Source organism: Natrix helvetica (assembly GCF_964273705.1).
Source record: "Natrix helvetica genome assembly, chromosome: Z".
Lineage (NCBI taxonomy): Eukaryota > Metazoa > Chordata > Lepidosauria > Squamata > Natricidae > Natrix > Natrix helvetica.
The window spans coordinates 57718905-57739055 of NC_138554.1; the positions used below are offsets into that span (position 1 = coordinate 57718905).

At 41.1% G+C, this 20151-nt stretch overlaps 1 protein-coding gene across 1 annotated transcript in view; it reads left to right on the top strand.

Annotated features, from left to right (window-relative positions):
- CNTNAP1 (contactin associated protein 1) overlaps positions 1-20150 on the top strand; it is a 51829-nt gene extending 31679 nt beyond the window's left edge. Inside the window, exons 9-24 of the mRNA XM_081931877.1 lie at positions 121-270; positions 1039-1210; positions 2314-2420; positions 2504-2623; positions 2964-3167; positions 4426-4582; positions 4690-4817; positions 8319-8486; positions 9592-9810; positions 11613-11852; positions 12087-12323; positions 13557-13684; positions 13897-13990; positions 16020-16256; positions 17084-17134; positions 17302-20150. Of these exons, the coding sequence (XP_081788003.1) occupies positions 121-270; positions 1039-1210; positions 2314-2420; positions 2504-2623; positions 2964-3167; positions 4426-4582; positions 4690-4817; positions 8319-8486; positions 9592-9810; positions 11613-11852; positions 12087-12323; positions 13557-13684; positions 13897-13990; positions 16020-16256; positions 17084-17134; positions 17302-17567 (2678 nt within the window). The 3' untranslated portion in view covers positions 17568-20150. The remainder of the gene's footprint in view (positions 1-120; positions 271-1038; positions 1211-2313; positions 2421-2503; positions 2624-2963; positions 3168-4425; positions 4583-4689; positions 4818-8318; positions 8487-9591; positions 9811-11612; positions 11853-12086; positions 12324-13556; positions 13685-13896; positions 13991-16019; positions 16257-17083; positions 17135-17301) is intronic.
- The last annotated feature ends 1 nt before the right edge of the window (position 20151 follows it).

The following is a 20151-nucleotide window of genomic DNA, read 5'->3' on the forward strand; positions in this document are numbered from 1 at the left end:
AGCTTTATGGATCTTAAAGTCTGTGGCTTCAGTGGGTGCGGTGGTGAAATCTTAAGGTCTGGCCAGTTTATTCATAATCCTATCACTTGTTCTTAATTTCCTGTATTCTATCATTCTTAGGGTATCGTCTTAATGATGGTTTCTGGCACTCAGTGTCCTTGATGGTACGAGAATCCTCGGCTGTTATCACTATTGACGACCAGAATGATGCCAGCTTCCGCGTTGACCGAGACATTCAGTTGCGTACTGGGAACCAGTACTTTTTTGGAGGTATGTAGTAAATTGTTATAGGAAAAAAGCTGAGATGAACTTCCATAGCCTGGTGACCTTTAGATGAGTTTGACTGTGAGACCTGAAATCTAATACATCTGCTGAACATTCAAATGAGGAAGACTAATTTAAGATGTGTTACCATTTGCAGTAGCTTCTCTCTGTTTAGGGGTGGGTTTTGTAGATAAAGTGACTTTGAAGATAAGTATTAAAAGAAATAATAAAGCATCTGCAAACCTTGGGATGCACAACTTTCCAGATATAGAGAGCAACCACACTTCGTGTGCATGTCAATTTTGCACAATTTAGCATTTGGATTTTCAGAATCAGTACTTCATTTGATTTTAATTTAAAAGTTGGAATAACTGGGTGGTTGAGCCTGAAGATACAGTATTTGAATAATTTAAGGGTGATGGAAAGCAGGATTGTGAACTGAGCAGGATAAACTATCCTGTTATTTGTTCCTAGGAAAAAGCACATCTCTTTAAAAAGTTGCATTCGCACATACTCTAAAGCACCCTTTTGCACACAAGACAAAGTTGCACTGCAAAGCCCTGATGATTAATTGAAAACTATGATGTTTCACTTCCGCAAAACATTATTTGGTTTCATTGTTTGGATTTGGAATTAGAGGAGAACCATAGTAATCAATGTTCCCTGAGGTCCATTGTTTGTTAAATACAAATTAATATGGGCCTAATCCACTGAGGTAAATATAATCTTTGTATCTCTTTCTTGTGCGTGTGTGGCTGGGCTGATGTTCTATAGGATGCCCCAAGCCAGCACTAAGAACTGGTTGCCTGTCCAATCAGACAGCTTTTCATGGCTGCATGCAGATGGTCAGAGTGGATCTCCAGCCGATAGAATTGGACATGGTTCGTCAGCATCGGCTTGGCAAGTACTTTGAGGTGTACTTCAACGTGTGTGGCATCACAGACAGGTACATCTGTGAGAAGCAAAGTCTGGGTGGGCATAATTGGGTCAAATGGTGGTGCAAATGAGAGATCCAAGAAGCTCTTCTAATTTGTAGCATTAGCATGGTGATACTATAGGCTGTAGGTCATTGTTAGTTGAACAAGTCTCTCTGTCCACTTCATGTTTCAAAAGGAGGTTGCTGAATCTAAGCAAGTTTCAATCTTGCCAATGTCCGCATAGCCCAGTATGTCAGGAGCATGTAGATGTAATAATGACAAATAAATAAAATTAGGAGCCTTCTCTAAGCTGCTGGGAGTTAGGAGAACTAAAGGTAAGAGACAAATAAGTATCAGTTTTTCAGAAATCCTAAAGAATTTCTTTATGTGGTACTTAGATCTTCCATGGAGCTCCCCATCTAGGGCGTTAGGATAATAGTTTCTCTCAAAACAGAAAGTTACTGAGGGCATTGTCCAAAGCAGAATGCTTTGGGATTTGATAATAGGCCATCAGCTCAGTTGCTAATGAGATAATATTTCAAACAAGATTACTATTAACAAAATTTCAAAATTGTTATGGGTGGATATAAGCGCAGTTGTCACTAAGACAAAAAAGGGAAATATGATTATTAAACTGAGGGTTGCGCAACTTGACTTCCTTTTGACACATGAGGTAAAATGGATAGGGAGACTTTTTTCAGCGAATCAAAAGCATGAACAACAAAGATCTTGCATACTTCTAACTAATAAATGAATGTTATGGAAAACAAATTGATATATGAAAAGATAAATCAATAACTGTTTTTACCAATAAGATGCCAATTCAGTAACAAAGAAAGAGCAAGAAAAATATAGCTATTGATGCCATGATTGATTAACTAGAAGTAATGCAGACTAGGGTCCACATAATATTTAATGGTTAATGTTAAATCTTCAAGGGAAGAGAAAGTTGAAAAGTAAGGTAGGGGCAATTTTAAGTTAACACAAATAGCTGGACATTTTATAACATCTGAAATTTTTTGAAGAAGTGCCTTGCACATGGATCAGAAAAAAAGGAGACACATTTCTCAAAAACGTAGATCTGTTCTGGCAGAAGAGTTCCTGTGATAACTTGCTTCTTCTTTTGTTCCAGGTGTACCCCCAACATGTGTGAACACGGCAGTCGATGCATCCAGTCCTGGGATGACTTCACTTGTATCTGTGACTTGACTGGTTACATGGGGGAGACCTGCCATACTCGTGAGCCTGATGGGGCGATATAGGGAGGATTTAAAGGGCTTCTGAACATGGATAGCCTTTTGACTTCCTTCTTTCTCTTTTAGCTGTTTACAAGGAAAGCTGTGAAGCCTATCGAATTAGGGGGAAAGTGTCTGGGAACTACACCATTGATCCAGATGGCAGCGGGCCCCTCAAACCTTTTACTGTGTATTGTGACATGAGAGGTACGGGTAATGGATGGGAATTCAAGCTTTCCCTTGTGTCAGGGACATTGAAATGTTCTAGAAGCTTCTCTCCTAGAGGTTTGGAGTTTGGCTCCAAATAAATTTGGGAAAGTTATTCAACTGCCATCAGAAACATGAAGGAGAGAAGAGGCAGTTGTATCTGGTAGATGCCCAATTTTCAGGCAATCTCTAGATGTGTGGACATCAACTCCCAGATTTTTCAGTAATGCCCATTCTGCCTGGGAAGTCTGGGATTTGAAGTAAGCACATCTGGAAAGTTTTCAACTAGATGGAGTTGATCTTCAGTTTGAAATGTTGCCTGTCCACTTGTATTTTCCAGAGGACCGTGCATGGACCATTGTTCGTCATAACCGTCATTGGCTCACAAAAGTATCAGGCTATAGCCCAGAAAGGCCTTTCCTGGGCTCAGTTGACTACTGGAATGCATCATGGGGGGAAGTATCAGCCTTGGCAAATGCCTCTGAGTACTGTGAGCAGCAAATTGAATTCCACTGTTACTTCTCTCGTCTACTCAACACCCAGAGTGAGTATATATGACATTCTTTCATTCTATGAATAGTATGGATTTGCACACATGCTATGAGCCAAGAGGTGGGAATATGGGTGGAAACTAATCAAGGAAAGAAGCACTTAGAACTGAGGAGAAATTTCCTGACAGTTAGAACAATTAATCAGTGGAACAGCTTGCCTCCAGAAGTTGTGAATGCCCCAACACTGGAAGTCTTTAAGAAGATGTTGGATAGCCATTTGCCTGAAACGGTATAGGGTTTCCTGCCTAGGCAGGGATTGGACTAGAAGACCTCCAAGGTCCCTTCCAACTCTACTATTGTATTGTATTGTATTGTATTGTATATTTAGATTCCTTGCTACCCTCCACTTGGCATTTCATTACTCAACTAGATAACAACATCAGTTCTAGTAAGTGCAGAGTTTGCTCCCTTCCTCTTTGGGGAGCTAGGAAACTCACTAGGGAGGAAACCTAACAGTAGCACTGATGATGTTATCTAGTTGGTAACAAGCAAAGATTTACAAGCAAATAAGCTAGATAAGAGAGCACCAAAGACTCCACAGTTCAACCCTGAGGTGCATATATTACTTCCTGTTGGAGCTAAGAATATATATTGAGGAGTGATTATAGCTGTTTATTTTGGACAATTTACTTTGCTTTTCACTGAGAGAAAGTTAAGGAGCCATTCAAAACATATGTATGTATCCCCTATAAGATGCAATGTAAGTCACAAAATTTGGCAATATGGGTAGAAAAGGATAAAATTGGAAAGAGAACTTGGAATTATGATGAATAGCTCAATAATCACAGTATGAAGAGAAGAAAATATGAAATACATTCAGAAATGACTAAGAATGGGATTGAAACAAAATAATGGGCATATTAATGTTTCATCTATTGAAACATTAGTCATTGAAAAAACTCATTAAAGATCTTCCTCTACTAAAAAACCTTCCCACCGTCTAGATGTGCTTGGAATTCTGGGAGTGAGAATATCTGAACAGCTAGGCCTAGGTGTTGGAAGTTTTTAGTGTAGGGGGAAAAGGTGAGTTAGGGAACATAATAAATGTGTAATGAAATCAATTGTAGTGTTGAGAAAAGCAATGCGAATTATGTGATTTACCAAATGAAGGAGGCAACATGTGTTTTCGCAAGTAATTTGTAATCATCTTAAAAACAATTTATGACTACTGTAGAATTTAGTTGCCGCTTTTGGTCTGAATCAGCAGGAGATTTTCCTCTCCAATTTGTATTTTGCCTTTTTTTGTCTTAGCTGGGATGCCATTAAGTTTCTGGATGGGACGAAATGAAGAACGTCATTATTACTGGGGAGGCTCTCCTCCAGGCCTGGGGCGCTGTGCGTGTGGCATGGAGAAGAGTTGTGCCAATCCCCTTTTCTATTGCAACTGTGATGCTGAACATTTGATGTGGTGAGATCTGATTCCATCTTCTCTCAAAAGGGGTCTGGGTGATGATATATTGCGAACTGAGTATTTCTAATACATGGTGGGAATCCGTTTGTCATTCCCTATTCCAGGCGAGCAGATAAAGGACTGCTGAATTTTGTTGACCATCTTCCAGTTACGCAAGTTGTAGTGAGCGATACAAACCGTACTGGATCAGAGGCTCAGTTCTATGTGGGGCCATTGCGTTGCTATGGAGACCGTGAGTAGTGGACAGAGTGGGAGATGATGTAATAGTCTTTTTCTGTGGATCTCTCAGACTGGGGTAGGAATCCTCAAGTTTATGGGTTGTATAACATTCTAAACCCCATTTTTGTAGCCCCCGGAAACCCTGAAGATTATGCTGATGAAATTCAACAACAAATGTTTTAAAAAATGAAGTTGGTATTTCCTACTAGGAAACAAAAGTGTGTAAATCTTCTATAGGTTTTTTTTCTTTAATTCCCCCACCCGTTTAAAAGAAGAAAAATTGACAGTAACAGTGACATCATTATATCGCAGCCCCAACCAAGGTATACAACAACCACACACAAAAAGTTTCTGCTCCATCCCTGCTCATAATCACCCATGCTCCCTTCTTGACTAACGTAACATGCTCTACATGGGACTGCCCTTGAAAAGTATCCGGAAGCTTCAATTGGTACAAAATGTAGTGGCCTGCATGATTTTACATAGGCCTAAATGTGCATACGTGTCATCTCTCCTGCAGAAGCTGCATTGTCTGCCAGCTTGCTTCTGGGTCCAATTCAAAGTGCTAGTTGTCACCTTCAAAATCTTAAATGCCTTGGGACCAAGTTATTTAAATATTGTCTTTTCTCAGTCACATCTACCCGATTCATCAGAAAGGAATATTATGGGTCCTGTCTCCTAAGGAGTTCCATGTAGTAGGATCAAAAAGGGCCCTTCTCCATGGTGACTTGCTCCTTGTTGAATATCATCCCTGCGGAGAAAAAAAAGGGTGTCCACTTTGACACTTTTTTGCAAGGCCTGAAAATCTGGTTTTACTAACAGACCTGGGGACCTCAAAGTAGGATGGAACCTGTTAGATACTTGTTCTAACTACAGTGGTTTCCACCAAGGTCCTCTGTTCCGGCATGGACAGGGAGATCGAAGAATGGGTGGCTACCTGCACACTGTGCCAGGAGTCCTAACCAGCTCCCCCAGAGGCACCTGCTAAGGAGTGGGAGCGACCTCAAGCACCATGGTCTAGGGCAGTGGTGGGCAACCTTTTTTTTCAACTGAGCCAAATCTCGCCAAAACCACGATTGAAATTTACTTTGAGAGCCACATTTTTAAAACGAAAATACATAGGATGGTACACTGTTTTTAGTTTCAATAAGTTTTTATTGAGAATATTCTGCATGCAAGTATCCACATAGGTCGGGAGGATACAAATAACACAACTAATAAAACAAAAACTTTAGAACGATATTATTTATCGATAACGTTAAATTCCATAAAATTTGCCTTACAATGTAGAGAAAATTACATCCTGACATTGACTGACAAAGTCACAACCACTAATGTGAACATTGGCCTTGCATTTCCTTGGATAGTTTGAGTAAGTCAGGTTTGTATGTTGTTGTTTTTAATTTCATCTCTCTCTTCCACTTTCTTTCTTTCTTTTTCTTTCTCTCTCTCTCTCTCTGGCTCTTTGTCTCTCTCTCCCTCCCACCCCCATCTCTGTCACTCTGTGTGTGTGTGTGTCTGTCTGTCTCTCACTCACTCTGTGTGTGTGTCTGTCTGTCTCTGTCTCTCCCTCTGTCTCTCTCCCCTCCCTTCCTCTCTCTCTGTCACTCTGTGTATGTGGGTGTGTCTGTCTCTCACTCATTCACTTAATCACTCACTCTGTGTGTCTCTCTCTGTCTGTCTATCTTTCTCTCCCTCCCTCCCCCTCTCTGTCTCTCTCTGTCTGTGTGTGTATGTGTGTCTGTCTGTCAGTCTCTCTATGATTCCCTCCCTCACTCCCTCTCTCTGTTCCTCTCTCTGTCTGCCTTTCTCACTCACTCACACACACACACACACACACACTGTGGTCACCTTGTTGAGTGTTCCAATCACATTTGAAACACTCAACAACTGGCCTGCATTTATGGTATTTTGCAGCATTCTGCAGTCATAGGACCAAAATTGGTTGTCACTCGCCCGGGCTTTTGCAGAAGCTTCCCTCCGAAGCCCGAGAGGAGGGAGGGGAGCGGGCACCTGGCACACAGAAGAGCCGCATTAAAGGGTGTAAAGAGCCGCATGTGGCTCCCGAGCCGCGGGTTGCCCACCACTGGTCTAGGGTATACATTGACTTTGCTGGCCCAGTTCATGGGTGGACGCCTATTCGAAATGGTTAGAGGTAGTCCTGATACCTCCACTATAGCAGAAGCAGTCATCAAGGTGCTACAGAGACTTTACTCCATGCACGGCCTGCCCGACGTTTTGGTCTCTGACAACGGGCCCCAATTCACGGCCATGCAATTTGAGACCTTCCTAGCAGCTCAGGGAATCAGGCATACCCTGGTCGCGCAATTCCATCCAGCCTCCAATGGTCAGGCGGAGAGAATGGTGAGATCTGCAAAAGAGGCCCTCTCTACGATAGGCCCGGGAGATTGGCAAAAACGGGTTGACCACTATTTGCTAATTCAGCACATCACACCCAGTGCCACTACAGGGAGAAGCCCCTCCGAGCTTCTCATGGGTCGCCAGCTAAGGTCCCACTTAGACAGGCTACACCCCAATTATTCTGCCTCATCGCTCCCAGACTCCACAAGCAAGATTCGGACATTTAGCATAGGGGATTCGGTATACGACCACAACTATGCCGGGGGAACTCTGTGGATTCCTGCCACAGTGATAGGCATCACCGGCCCTCGCTCTTACCTCCTAGAGCTCAAGGACGGTAGGAATTGGAGAAGGCATATTGACCAACTCCATGGCCGCCTCTCCAACTCCAGTCTTAGACAACCAGAGGTAACTCCTGCATGTGTAAGCCAAAGCCCTACCCAAACGGAGCAAACACTCACTCCTTCCATGGCCAGCTCAAGCCCGAGGGTACCGGGAAACTCATTTGGTTATGTTGCAGGCCCGCAGCGAGCTCCGAGCGAACCGGCTCTAGAAGCTCCAGCTGTGGCCTATGAAAGGTTCCAGGAGCTTCCACCAAGCGGAGCTGCGGAGCAAACAGGTCCGTCCGACCTGTCCAAGGAAACCCCTCCTACTGAACTGCGCAGGTCAGACAGAGCTACTTAAAAGCCCGCCTACCTGTGTGACTACGTAACAAGTAGGATTGTTCCATCCAAGAGGGGAGGGGTGTTAGATACTTGTTCTAACTACAGTGGTTTCCACCAAGGTCCTCTGTTCCGGTGGGAACAGAGGTTTAATCCTATTGATCGAAGGATCTGACAACTCCCTATAAAAGGGCTGCTGTCAGACTCAACCTTCGCTGGATTGTTCTCACTTGTTGTACTTAATAAAGAGCTGCTGTTACCGTTAAGCCTGTTTGTGCCTATCCATTACCTAATCTAACAGAGCCCATTTTAAAGCTCATCTGATTGTTATTATGAAGGCAGATTGGAGGGGGGGATATATTGCTTTTTATTTTGCATTAGGCTTTTATTCTTGTAAGTCACCTGGAGTCACAGAGTAAGCTGAGCGGCCATATAAAATTTTATTTATTTATTCATTCAGTTTTCAGTTACATTTTTCTCATGATTTGCAGGCAACTCCTGGAATACAGTATCCTTCATCAGGGGAACAGCTTTGCTTTTTCCTACCTTCAAGATGAATTACAGCCTGGATATTAGTTTCTTCTTCAAGACTTCTGCACCAACAGGCACTTTCCTTGAGAATGTGGGCCCGATGAACTATATCCGCATGGAACTTAACAGTATGGAATTTAGGATCCAATGGAGCATACATTTTGTTTTTAAAATAATGTAGCATTTTTTAAAATTAGGCCATGGACTTAATTGACTAGTCAGTGATGGCTAACCTTTTCCGCATCGCATGCCAAAAGTGGGGAGGCACAAGGGGGTCATGCACGGGTGTGCCCACACCCATAATTCTATGTGCACAACCCCGCATGCACACACACGCATGACATCCCCCTCCCCCCACTTTTGGCATGAGATGGACCCATTTTCCACCCTCCCCAGGCTTTCTAGGAGTCTGGGGAGGATAAAAACCTCCCTGCTCCCCCCCCCCCCGAAACCCTCCGGAAGTTCGGGAATGGAGGCTTCAGGGAGGCTCCGGAGGGCGAAAAACAGCCCTAGGGGCAACTCGGAAGTTCAGGAACGGACTTCCGGATTGTCTGTAGGGCTGTTTTTCGCCCTCTGGAGGCTTCAGGGAAGCCTCCTAAAAGCTCCGGAAGGTGAAAAACAGCCGAAAATGAAGGCTGAAGTCAGCTGGCCAGTGCACGTGTGTGTGCTGGAGCTGACAGGGAAACACCTTGTGTGCCCTAACAAATGGCTCTGCGTGTCACCTGTTCGCCATCACAGGACTAGGGCATTGAACTGCAACTCCCAATAGTCTTGCTGGTATATATATAATATTGTTGCTAGTCATTAGCATGTGGGCTGGCAGAAAATCAAAGAGCAAGCCTCACCAACTTGTATTTAACATAAAGGTTGGTAAAGCTGACTCTAGTTATTTTTTGCCTCAATGAGGGTTAATGCCACTGATAATAAGGTAAATTGTTGAAATAGGAGATTCTCTGTAATGTTGTTAGTGGTGGGTTATGCAGTGGGGGAGATTAGGGATATAGTAATAATTCAATTCAATTTTATTACAGCCCCAAGGCCTGGTCAAGAACTATAGGAACAATGGGAGTTGTACTTATGGAATGTCCTAAGCCATTTATCTATAGACCTCTAAGATACTCCTCAATATGCTAGCTTTCATACATTGGCATAAATATCTGAATCAGCAGAGATTTCTTTTTGGGCAGACCTGAAATGTTTCTGTAATTCTTCAATTCTCTCACTTCTTCATAGCTTCTCAAGATTTGGTCTTTGCTTATAACATTGGAAATGGTGATGAGAATTTAACAGTGCACTCAGAGATGCCATTCAATGATAATGAGTGGCATGAAGTGAAAGCAGAGATCAACGTCAAAGTTGCTCGGCTACAAGTTGACCGGTTTCCTTGGGTGATGCGGGCAGCTCCGCCCCAGAGTTTTATCCACCTGAACCTCACCAAACCTCTCTATGTGGGTGAGTAAGAATGTCCATGTGTGTATGTATGTGAGAGAAAAATAAGCACGAATAATTGCACACTTCACTAGAATGGGTACATTTTTCCATCTAGTGCAGTGGTCCCCAACCTTTGCACCTATGTGAACTGGCGGTGGCAGTGGGGATGGGTGGGGGAGAGACAATAGTTCTGCACAAACAGCGGATGCACACACTCACATAAATGGAGCGCAAGCACATTTTCCTGCTGCTTCTGCAGCCCAGTTCTGAACAGGCTGTGGCCCGGGAGTTAGGGACCCCATGTAGTAGAACCTTGGGAGCTGCCTTTTCTATTGTTGCCTCTTCCTTATAGAACATCCTTCCACAGATGATTTGGAAGTCCCACTTCCTTTAGTCTTCTGGAAGACTTTCAGGACCTGGCTTTTTATCCAGGCAGTGGGATAGAGTAGACAGGTTGTTAAGACATCCCAAGGAAATGACTGAGGCACCAGGTTTTGTTTTACAGTTTATTGTTGTTATTGTTTTTTAAATACCTCTGGGCTTTTGTTGTTGTGAAGCATCCAAAGTTGTGTTTTAAGACAGGTGATCATACAAATATTTTAACTAGATTACATAAATAAAATACATAATCTTTGGGCGTCTGACTAAAAAGATTGAAAGAACTAACTCAAGGTAAAGCAGTAGAGGGCAGAAGAACCAAGGAATTATGAGGAACTAAAGGAGGCTAAACAGCATGTAGATAATTAAGTGTTCCACCCCTCCTCCATAGATCACAGTACCAAAACAGTTAGCAAAATAGGTATGCCTACTTTCTAGTCGAACCAAAATGGCTATTTTAGTTCACTTTTTAACAAAGCCCAAATCTTCTTAAAGCAATATCAAACTGAACACAACCTATTATACTATCCCTTCAATTGTCCACAAAATAGGAAAGAAATTCCAATGCCTAGCAAACAAAATATGCTTGAGCTAAACTAAAGCACAGGGGTCTTCTTTGCAGAGGATAATTAGCATCTAGGTCTATAACGTCTTAGGCCTGTTATGTAACTTGTTTAAAAAGAGAAGTTCTTATCTGTTTCCCATTAGAGAAATATAACCGGACCATTAATTTACCTCAGTTTTGGTTATGGAGGTGATAGGAACTTTTAGGCTTTGTGGAAAGCAGAGCCAATAATATTCAGAGATGCACATGTAGAACCTGACGCAAAGCAAGGCCTGCTGGGTGTAGCATTTTGAATCTTGGAATTTCTTTTTGTTGTGTGAACAATGTAGATTTTATTTTAAAAAATATAATTAGTCCTGGGTGTTTCTATTTAACAGTATATTTAGGGCAATAGTTAATTCATTTTGTTCTGCTTATTAGTGTTTAAACAATGGTGAATCAGAAATCATTTCTCTAAATCAGACACAAAAACCCTTTTGAGTTGGTCCAGGTCCATCTTTTATCAACTGAATAATAGATGCTTAACAGGATTTTGGACACAAGCATTTTCTTAATTTGGGAAAGCTGGAGCATTTAAAAGCAAACCCAGTGTCCTATCATTGTTCTTAGAATTGGAATCACCCCATGTATTTGGTGACAGTAGGTAAGGAGAAATACAAAAACATATTCTTCAATAGTGTATGAAGTGTAGTATGAAGAGTTACTGGATTATATTATAGAAGAAGACGGGTCTTTTTGAAACTTCCAGGATCCAACCCAATGATTTCCCAAAAATATTTGGTTAAAACCTGTTGCAACAGTTTGCAATGCAAGATAGACTTGTTTAAGCTAGCTAGACTTCTAAGTTTTTAAATACAGCCATTTATTTCTCCTTCTGTAGGAGCTGCTGAATACAACTTGCATCCATTCTTGGGGTGTTTGCGAGGTTTGCACATGAATGGACTGACCCTAAACTTGGAGGGGAAAGCCAATGAAACAGAAGGGGTTCTGGTAAACTGTACTGGGCATTGTCGAAACCCCTTGGTACCATGCCAGAATCATGGCCTCTGCTGGGAGCACTACAGCCACTACACATGCAACTGCACAGTCTCTGCATTTGAAGGACCTTTTTGCAATCATGGTGAGAGCTGGGACTAAGGGCAGAAGGGCGCTGGCCTAATTTACTTCAGCAGCCTTTCTTGGATATACTGGGTTATACTAGTAGGAAAGTAACCCAATAGCCACTAAGGCCAGAAAAAAAGTGAAGGCTGCAAAAGAGCTTGAGTAGCAAGGGACCTGGAAAGAAAGCAGTTTTTTTCCTAGCTTGGATTTTGTCTTCCTTTAACTGTTGGCTTATTTTGTTGTTTCTTGGCAGACATTGGTGCCTATTTTGAAGAAGGCATGTGGTTGCGCTACAATATCCTAACAACACCCATGTATGTGGTGCAGGAATTTGCCAACCTACTCCATCAACCACTTCAACCGCTCCCTGGCTACAATGTGACAGGGGAGGAAGTGGGGATCAACTTCCGCACCACTTCAGCCCCCGCAGTCCTTCTCTATGTCAGCACCTTTGTCCATGACTTTATGGCCATTTTGATCCGTGAGGATGGTAAGCATGACTTGGATAGCTTCCAGATTATTTGTGGAGTTGTTGACACCTTCTTCTTCTTCTGAGGTTGGCCTACACTTACTTTCCATTCCCTTCCTGCCTCTCAGCAGAAAGGATGGGAATCCTTTCTCACCTTCCAGGATCTTGGGAAAGAGGCACTATCCCTACTGCCTCCCCCAAAACCTTTCAGAATGTTGATGATTTAGAGAGGTCAGTTAAATATGTCTGATTGTCCTACTTAATGAGAAGAATATTTCATCAGGATACTCCCAATGATCAACCTTTAACACTATTTGACATATGACTGTTTCACCAGCTTCTTAATGGATTTTCTCTGAAAAGAAAATAATTGGAGGGAAAAATCTGCATTTCTTGTAATATTCCCAAGGAAATGTGGTTGGTGTAATAAAGATAGCATCCCAAAACATATGTTTACTTTTTATTTCTATGATGGCTTTCCTTGGAGAACTGTTGGCAGATTTCTCTTACTAAGATAGCTTTCCGAGTTGAGTAAATAAAAACAATAAAAAGGCAGTGCCCACCCTAGAAAACATTAAGAAATAGATTGAAAATTAAACAGATGAAACTGTGCAGTAATTTTATGGTCCTCCAGTGATAAGTTCCTCTGGCCATTTTGAGTGCTGGAAAGTTAAAAAACAAGATGCCCTAAGTGAACAGAGGGTTAAAACATAGGCATTATTTCCATAAAAAATGGCTCAATTTTGGCATGGCAGATATTTATCAAATTGTTAAAGGCTTTGATGCATTGGACAAATTATCTTCTCCCCATCCCTCCCACCTGTTAACTAACAGTGCAAAATATGCTATTGCTATTTTTATTATATCGATTATATAACTATTATAGAAGTCAGTGTTATATGATACAATGATGGTCATTTAGAGAGAGGTTTTTCTCAAGCTTAAGAAAGAAATTATTGGTGATTGTTAGTCATAATTTTTAAAAAAATTGTGCACATATTGTAGGTCTGTCCTGTTGTTAATTTTCCAAAAGTATCTGAGGGACAAAATACTTGGAGTACTTGGTTGATCTTTTGTCCAGATTCAGCAGAGTTCTTGGTCTCTTAAATGTAGAATAATTCCATTTAATAAACTGAAGCTATGTTTGGTCTGCTCAATGTTCTTAATGGTGGTGATTTTCCTCTGACTCTGCTCCATAAGGGTGCAGGAACTGAACTCTTGGTCAACTTGTACTATTAATGTTTTTTCTCATAGGTACCCTACAGCTACGTTATCAACTGGGGATCTTCCCTTTCAGCTTGACCCTGAGCACACGCTCAGTGGCTGATGGGCAGCCACATAGAATCAATATTACTCGTGTCAATCGGACTTTGTACACACAGGTATCTACAGCTTTTTACCCATCACATAGGCATGATGGGATAGATTTATAATTCTTGATTAAATAGAGAAGATGGCAGTAAAAAGTCTTCTTTTTAATGGAAAATAGGTTATATTTGAACTGAAAGCATTTTTGTACAAGTCCATATAATTCTCTTTTGGATTTTAGAGAATCCTCTTAATATCTTTCATCTTTTCTCTCTCTCTCACCTAGTTGGATTATTATCCTCTCATGATAAATCAGTTCTCTGTCTTCGTTGATAGCAAACTTGATTCTCCCAAGGCACTCTATCTTGGCCGTTTTATGGGTGAGTAAGAACAATAGGTCCTGCCCATTCATGATGCCCCTAGGCCTGTTGCCATTTTCTTAGGATTTCTATCCATCCTTCATGGCCTCCCTATCTCATATTGCAACCCTTTTTATGCTTCTAAAGCACAATGCATCCTTATGTTCAACTTCAAATTTGAATTATTTTCTTCCTTTCATTTTTCTGTATTCTTCCTATTGTTTTCTATCCTCTGTATCTTCTTTGCAGGATAGCAATGTACCCTTAGCAAAACAATACCAATTCCCAAACAGAATGGAGAAAACAAACAAACAAAAAATTCCATACAGGTAGTCCTCACCTTACACCCACAATTGAGCCAAACATTTCAGTTGCTAAGCAAGACTGTTGTCAAGTGAATTTTGCCCATTTTATGACCTTTCTTGCCACAATTGTTAAGTGACTCATTGCATTTGGTAAGTTAGTAATACAGTTGTTAAGTGACTTTCCCATTGACTTTGCTGTCAGAAGGTTGAAAAGGGGGGGGGATCACATGACCTTGGGGAAACCTCAATTTTGATCACATGACCATGGAGATGCTGCAGCGGTCATAAATGTGAAAAAGGATCAAGTTCCCTTTTTGAATGTTGTAACTTCAAACTTACAACGAATGGTTGTAAGTTAAGGGCTTACATGGTACATGGTGACAATACTATTTTGTCTACACAGAATTTGTGACAATAGTGGGTTTACTGATTAACTGCCCAGAAATACTTTGCTACTGCCTTCTTCTGGGATGTGTTTGCAATTTCCTAGCATTTTCCCAATCTGGGCTATATACTTGAGATGTTTTGGTGATTTCCCATCCAGGTGCTAACCAGGTTTGATCCTATTTAGTTTCCCCCCCAAGATTTCCCACTGTTGGTTAGATGCTGCCACGTCCATGAAAGTTTGCAACACACATTCTCTTTCTCTGTCACACTCTCATATATCATCATCTTCATTATTATTGTTGCTGTTGTTGTTTGTAATCTGTTGCTAGGGTAGCTTGTTATTGGGCAGATTAAAGTATGAATTAAAAATATAAAGAAACTAAAATGGTCTAGCAACTAAAAAGTGAGCTTGTGGAATGCAGTAATAGTTTCAGAAGGATCTGACGTCTAACAACTCACTTCCTGGTTATATGATGCAGAGGGCAGCATATGTGCTTCACAATACACATTGCCACCCCCCACAGATATAATAGGAGGGGGAGAACATGCACATACACAACATATATACACCTGACCTGGTTACACCTTCACACCCACACATGCAAAACAGACATAGTCATCCAAATTAGAATTTCCAAGGATTAATGGGAAAAGAGATACCAGATGTTCAAGCTGGCTTTAGAGAAGGTTAAGCAACCCAAGATATTATTGCTGATGCCCTCTGGATAATTGAGAAATTTAAAAAAAATCTCTCCGTATGTGCTTCATTGATTGTGTCAGTCACATTAAGTAATGGAAAGTGCTCAGAAAAATGGAGATCCTGTTTTCCTGATGTCTCATTATTGTAAATATTAAGTCTGATGTCTTAACAATTAAAAGGGATATAGAAATAACAAAGCAAGAAAATGACCTGGATAGTTTTTGCTATATTGGATTTACAAAAGAAGCTTGATAAAGTTTTGAAGAATTTTGTGAGAAGAGGCAAAGAAAAAGAAAAGAAATCAAGTTCTAGGACCTTACTCCCCCCACCCCTCGGGTTCTGAATTGTGTCTTGTTTTTTGCACATGTGAATAATCTGCACCATGCCTTCCAAGACATAATAAAATATTTTCCCTGTATTCTCCAGATTAAGTTCACAGCATCCCCCACTGTCTTCGCAGCCCTTATCATAGTCCTTTTGTTTTCAAATGGATAGTGCTTATTATAAGAGTAGAAGAGGGAAGGATTTTTTTTCCATATTTTTTTCTATCTCGCCATCCTCATCCTTTGGTTTCAGTTCAGGCCTTTTCTGTTTGTTAAAAGGGAAAGAGAAGAATGAAGCAAGTAGTTTTAATCTGGTCTTCTGTCATTGTCCACAGAGACAGGAGTGATTGATCCTGAAATCCAGAAATACAACACGCCGGGTTTCTCAGGTTGCATCTCAGGGGTGAAATTCAACAGCATTGTGCCTCTGAAAACCATATTTCGCTCTAGTGGCAACAGTCCCATCACTCCTTACACCATCAATGGAAAGCTGGTAGAATCCAACTGCGCCTCTATGCCTTCCACCTACATTAAGGTGCCTCCTGAGCTCGACCCATGGTACATAGATCCAGGTAAGGCAGCTTAACATGACAGTTTTGAAAAAGCTGAGCCTAGGTTCCTATCCTGGAGTGTCTACAGTGATTCTCAATCATCAAAGTCATGGTTGTCCCATGGTTGCTTTTTCAAGAGCTAACTGGACTTTCTGGTTTTTCTTTGAAGATGTTTCGCTTCTCATCCAAGAAAAGAGCTGAAGAAGCTTCTTGGACAAGAAGTGAAACGTCTTCAAAGGAAAACCAGAAAGTCCAGTTAGCTCTTGAAAAAGCACCTTTGAAAAGCACCTGTATAATCCCCAAAATGAAGAGTTTTTTGGGGAGGCAAGGACTTCACTAAGGGGTACATCTGTTTTTTTCCTTTTGAGTGTGGAACTTTGTTCAAACAAATGCAATGACATTGCACATTAGGGGAGAAGGATTCCTATAGTGGCAATCATCAAAGAAAAGGAACAAAGCATGTGCATCATCTTGGGATAACAGGAAGGGTGGCTGAAAGTGGAAGGTATTCTGCATGTGGAAGGCAAAGAGTTTCCTCCTAGAAGAACCTAGAAGAACACATCCCGCCCCTCTCCAGATGCCTTGGTGGAAAAGCATATAGGATAGCTAGGAGGAGAGGAGATAGCTCTCAAAGTTTGGGAACAATTTAAGATAGCAATTACATCCCCTACACCTTCCTCCTCCTATTTTCCCCACAGTAACAACCCTGTGAGGTGTGTTAAGCTGAGAGAGAGAGAGATTGACCTGAGAAAACCATCCATGGATGAACTGAGCCAATGAGATCAAAGAGCTGAAGATGGAGGAATATATCAAATCTAGTTTTAATTGAATGTTTTTTATGCTTGTAGTGGACTTCTTGTACATCCACGATGATGGCTGGGTTGCAGTTATTATTGGAGGTGAGTTAACAAGGTAGGAGGTGAAAAGGGAGTGAAAGCTACGGGGAGAGCCCAGAGATGGCTAGATTAAGCCCTATTAGGTTCCATCTGCAACTACTTCTGGTCCCCCTCCCCCAGTTATTCTAATTCTTTCCTTTCTTTTCCTACTTCTCCCTGTCTTCCCCCAGTTATCTTTTTCCTGCTTTTGCTGTTGGCAGCAGCCCTTCTCTTGATGTACCTTCACCATCACCGTTATAAGGGCTCCTACCACACCAATGAGCCAAAGGCTATCCAGGACTACAACAGCGGTGGAAGTAGTAGTGGTGGTGGAGGGAGTACCAGGGGCAGTGGCAGTGGCAGTGCTGAACCTGCCACTCTCCCTGCAGCTAAGCCTGTTGCCTCTCGGAAAGATCAAAACTTGCCACAGATCCTGGAAGAGTCCAAAACAGAATAGCCAACTGGAGCCTGAGGGATTCATCTTCTACTTGTTGGTGCTGGCTGCAGCCTCTTGGCAAGACCAAACCCAAACTGCCAATCGTGCCACTTGCTGGGAGACTGATTTCTGCCTCCACCCTTCACGGCGTGATGAACTGCCTGGTGCTTCGCCTTGTTCAACTTGCACATCCTGTGGTGTTGCTGTATTTCCCAGTTGGACATAGTCCTTACTGGCAAGTGTCTAATCAAAGATATTTCTGCCTCCCTCCATTTCATTCAGAATAATTGTATTTAGTTATCTGTTTATTCATTCACTTATGGGACTTCCATAATGCCTCAATTGATTCCAACTGGATAGGTTTTGTATCTTTTGAAAAGGTTTAATTGGTGCCTGGGTAGCTGCCAAAACAATATCTATTTTTCCTTAAGTAGTAATGGGCCCACTTTTTTTTTCATATCCCCTTTCTTCATTTTGATCCTACAGTTTCTTCTTACAGTGGAATGGGAAGGGAAAGGTGACTAGTAGCATATCATTTCCTGCAGTTTCAACACCAGTTTGTTAGAGCAACTTATAGCTAAGCTCGGCGGCTCCTTCCACAATTCGAAGAGAGACATGACTGTCATTATACACTTCTTTTGGGAAAATGCAATGCAAAATTCATGCTGACCTTCTCATATGCAATGCACTAGCACATAGTCTTCCTGCTTAATTGCTTAGCATAAAAAAAGCCATTAGTCAAGCCATGTAATGTAGCATATGTAGAGCCTGGCACATTATATTGTGCCCTGAAAGAAAACAATGTGCAATATAGGTATATTTGCCTGCTGATATATATATATAAAAATACGTATGTATGTATAGCAATAGCGCATGAAAAAAGAATCACTTGCACTTTGCTACCACTTGCTGCTTCATAAATCAGGGGTTTTGAGAATTTAAAATTCTTTCTACATTTTGTTTGTGTTTTAGTTGTGAGCTATTAGAAGGACTAATTTTTTAATGGTATTGTTTGTATAAAACACAAAATCCTGATCTGTTAAAAGTGAAGTGATAGTCTGTGCTCTGTAGTTTGTTGTATGGTTGGTGGGGGGAGGGGGATGTTATTGCCAATAACATCCAGCCCTCTTCTTTCTCTAAGTTTACTTGTGGATTATAAGATGATTCTATAACAATGGCCAAATGTATTTATTTTATCCAAAAACCTGGGTATCTTCCTGGGCAGTTTATTTTTTCTAAAGAATTGTTTGGGAAAAAAGTAAAGACTAACTTATAAAAATAAAGGAAAAAAGCAGGGTGATAAATTGTCTGGTTATATATATTTGGGAGTGGGTTAGGGAAGGGAAAAATGCATTTTGAATGGTTATGGCTAGAATTTGTTTTTCTCCAAGCAACGTATGTATTTTAATACTTACTTACCGACATAAATAACAGCAATCATATTTCACACTAACAGTAATTATTACTACCGTAGCACACTGCATTCTTTCTGTGAATGTTCAAGTTAACTTACACATAGTCCTTCCTGAGTATCTTCCCAACACTAGACTTAGACTGAGCGACTGACCTAAAACTAGGTTTGCTTGAGTGAGGACATGAACTAACATCTCCCAAACCTGTAGTAACCCTATTTCACTTTTCTGGTTGTCCTTAAGGAGAAAAAATAACCCATTTCAAGATTATTTTTCTATTCAACCTAGTGAGAGTAACTAGTCTGGAGAAGCCTGTGCTTACTTTGAAGGGTTAGCTTTTTCTGGGAAACCTGGGGTGGGTGGGTGAGTGGTAGGCAGGGAGCCTGTAGGATAATTTATAAAAGATGACTTTTAATGGTAATCTTGCAAGATTGGGCAATTTTTTTAATGATGGCTCTTTAGATGAATATTCATTTCTGGGAATTAAATAAAATGTAACTATTGTACTGAGTTTTCTGAGAATATTTTGCAAAGCATTTGAACACCTTTTATGCTGTTGCTATCAGCTGAGTGGATTTATTGAGCTAAAGTTACAGAAACTGACCCATTCCTCCTGCAAGGCTTATCTCTGGAAAATTGTGAAACAGTATTCCAAATTAACAAGGGAATAAGAACTTGGGCGATCAGCTTGGACCTCCCCACTCAGTGATCCACCGTGCATTAGGGCCAAAATCCATTTTGCAGCCAAAGCCTTTTTCAAAAGTAAAGCTGCATTTCCTGCAGAGGTTCAATATGCAGGGAATTTAAATGCAAAAATAATTGATGCCACTGTAATTGTACAAATGGACTAGGATTGCAGTATTTCAGGCTGCAAAAATCTGTACACCTACTAGATTGCAGCAGTTTCTGTTATTGTTGCTTGTGTTTGTTTGGAGTTTTGCACACTATTTATGATAGCCTTAAAAAAGTATGTGATTATTATTAGGTAAGGGTTTTCAAGGATTCTGAACATCCTCAAAATCAACTATAACCTATAAAGATTAAAGTTAGATAAGGATGTTCTGTGTTGCAACAGTACTGTGTACATGATGTGCTGTGTATAACTTCCTCCCCCCCCCCTTTACATGAATGTATGGGAATTGGTTTGTCAATCTAGCTTATTCTCTAATAGTACCAATAAATTTGACATGAGA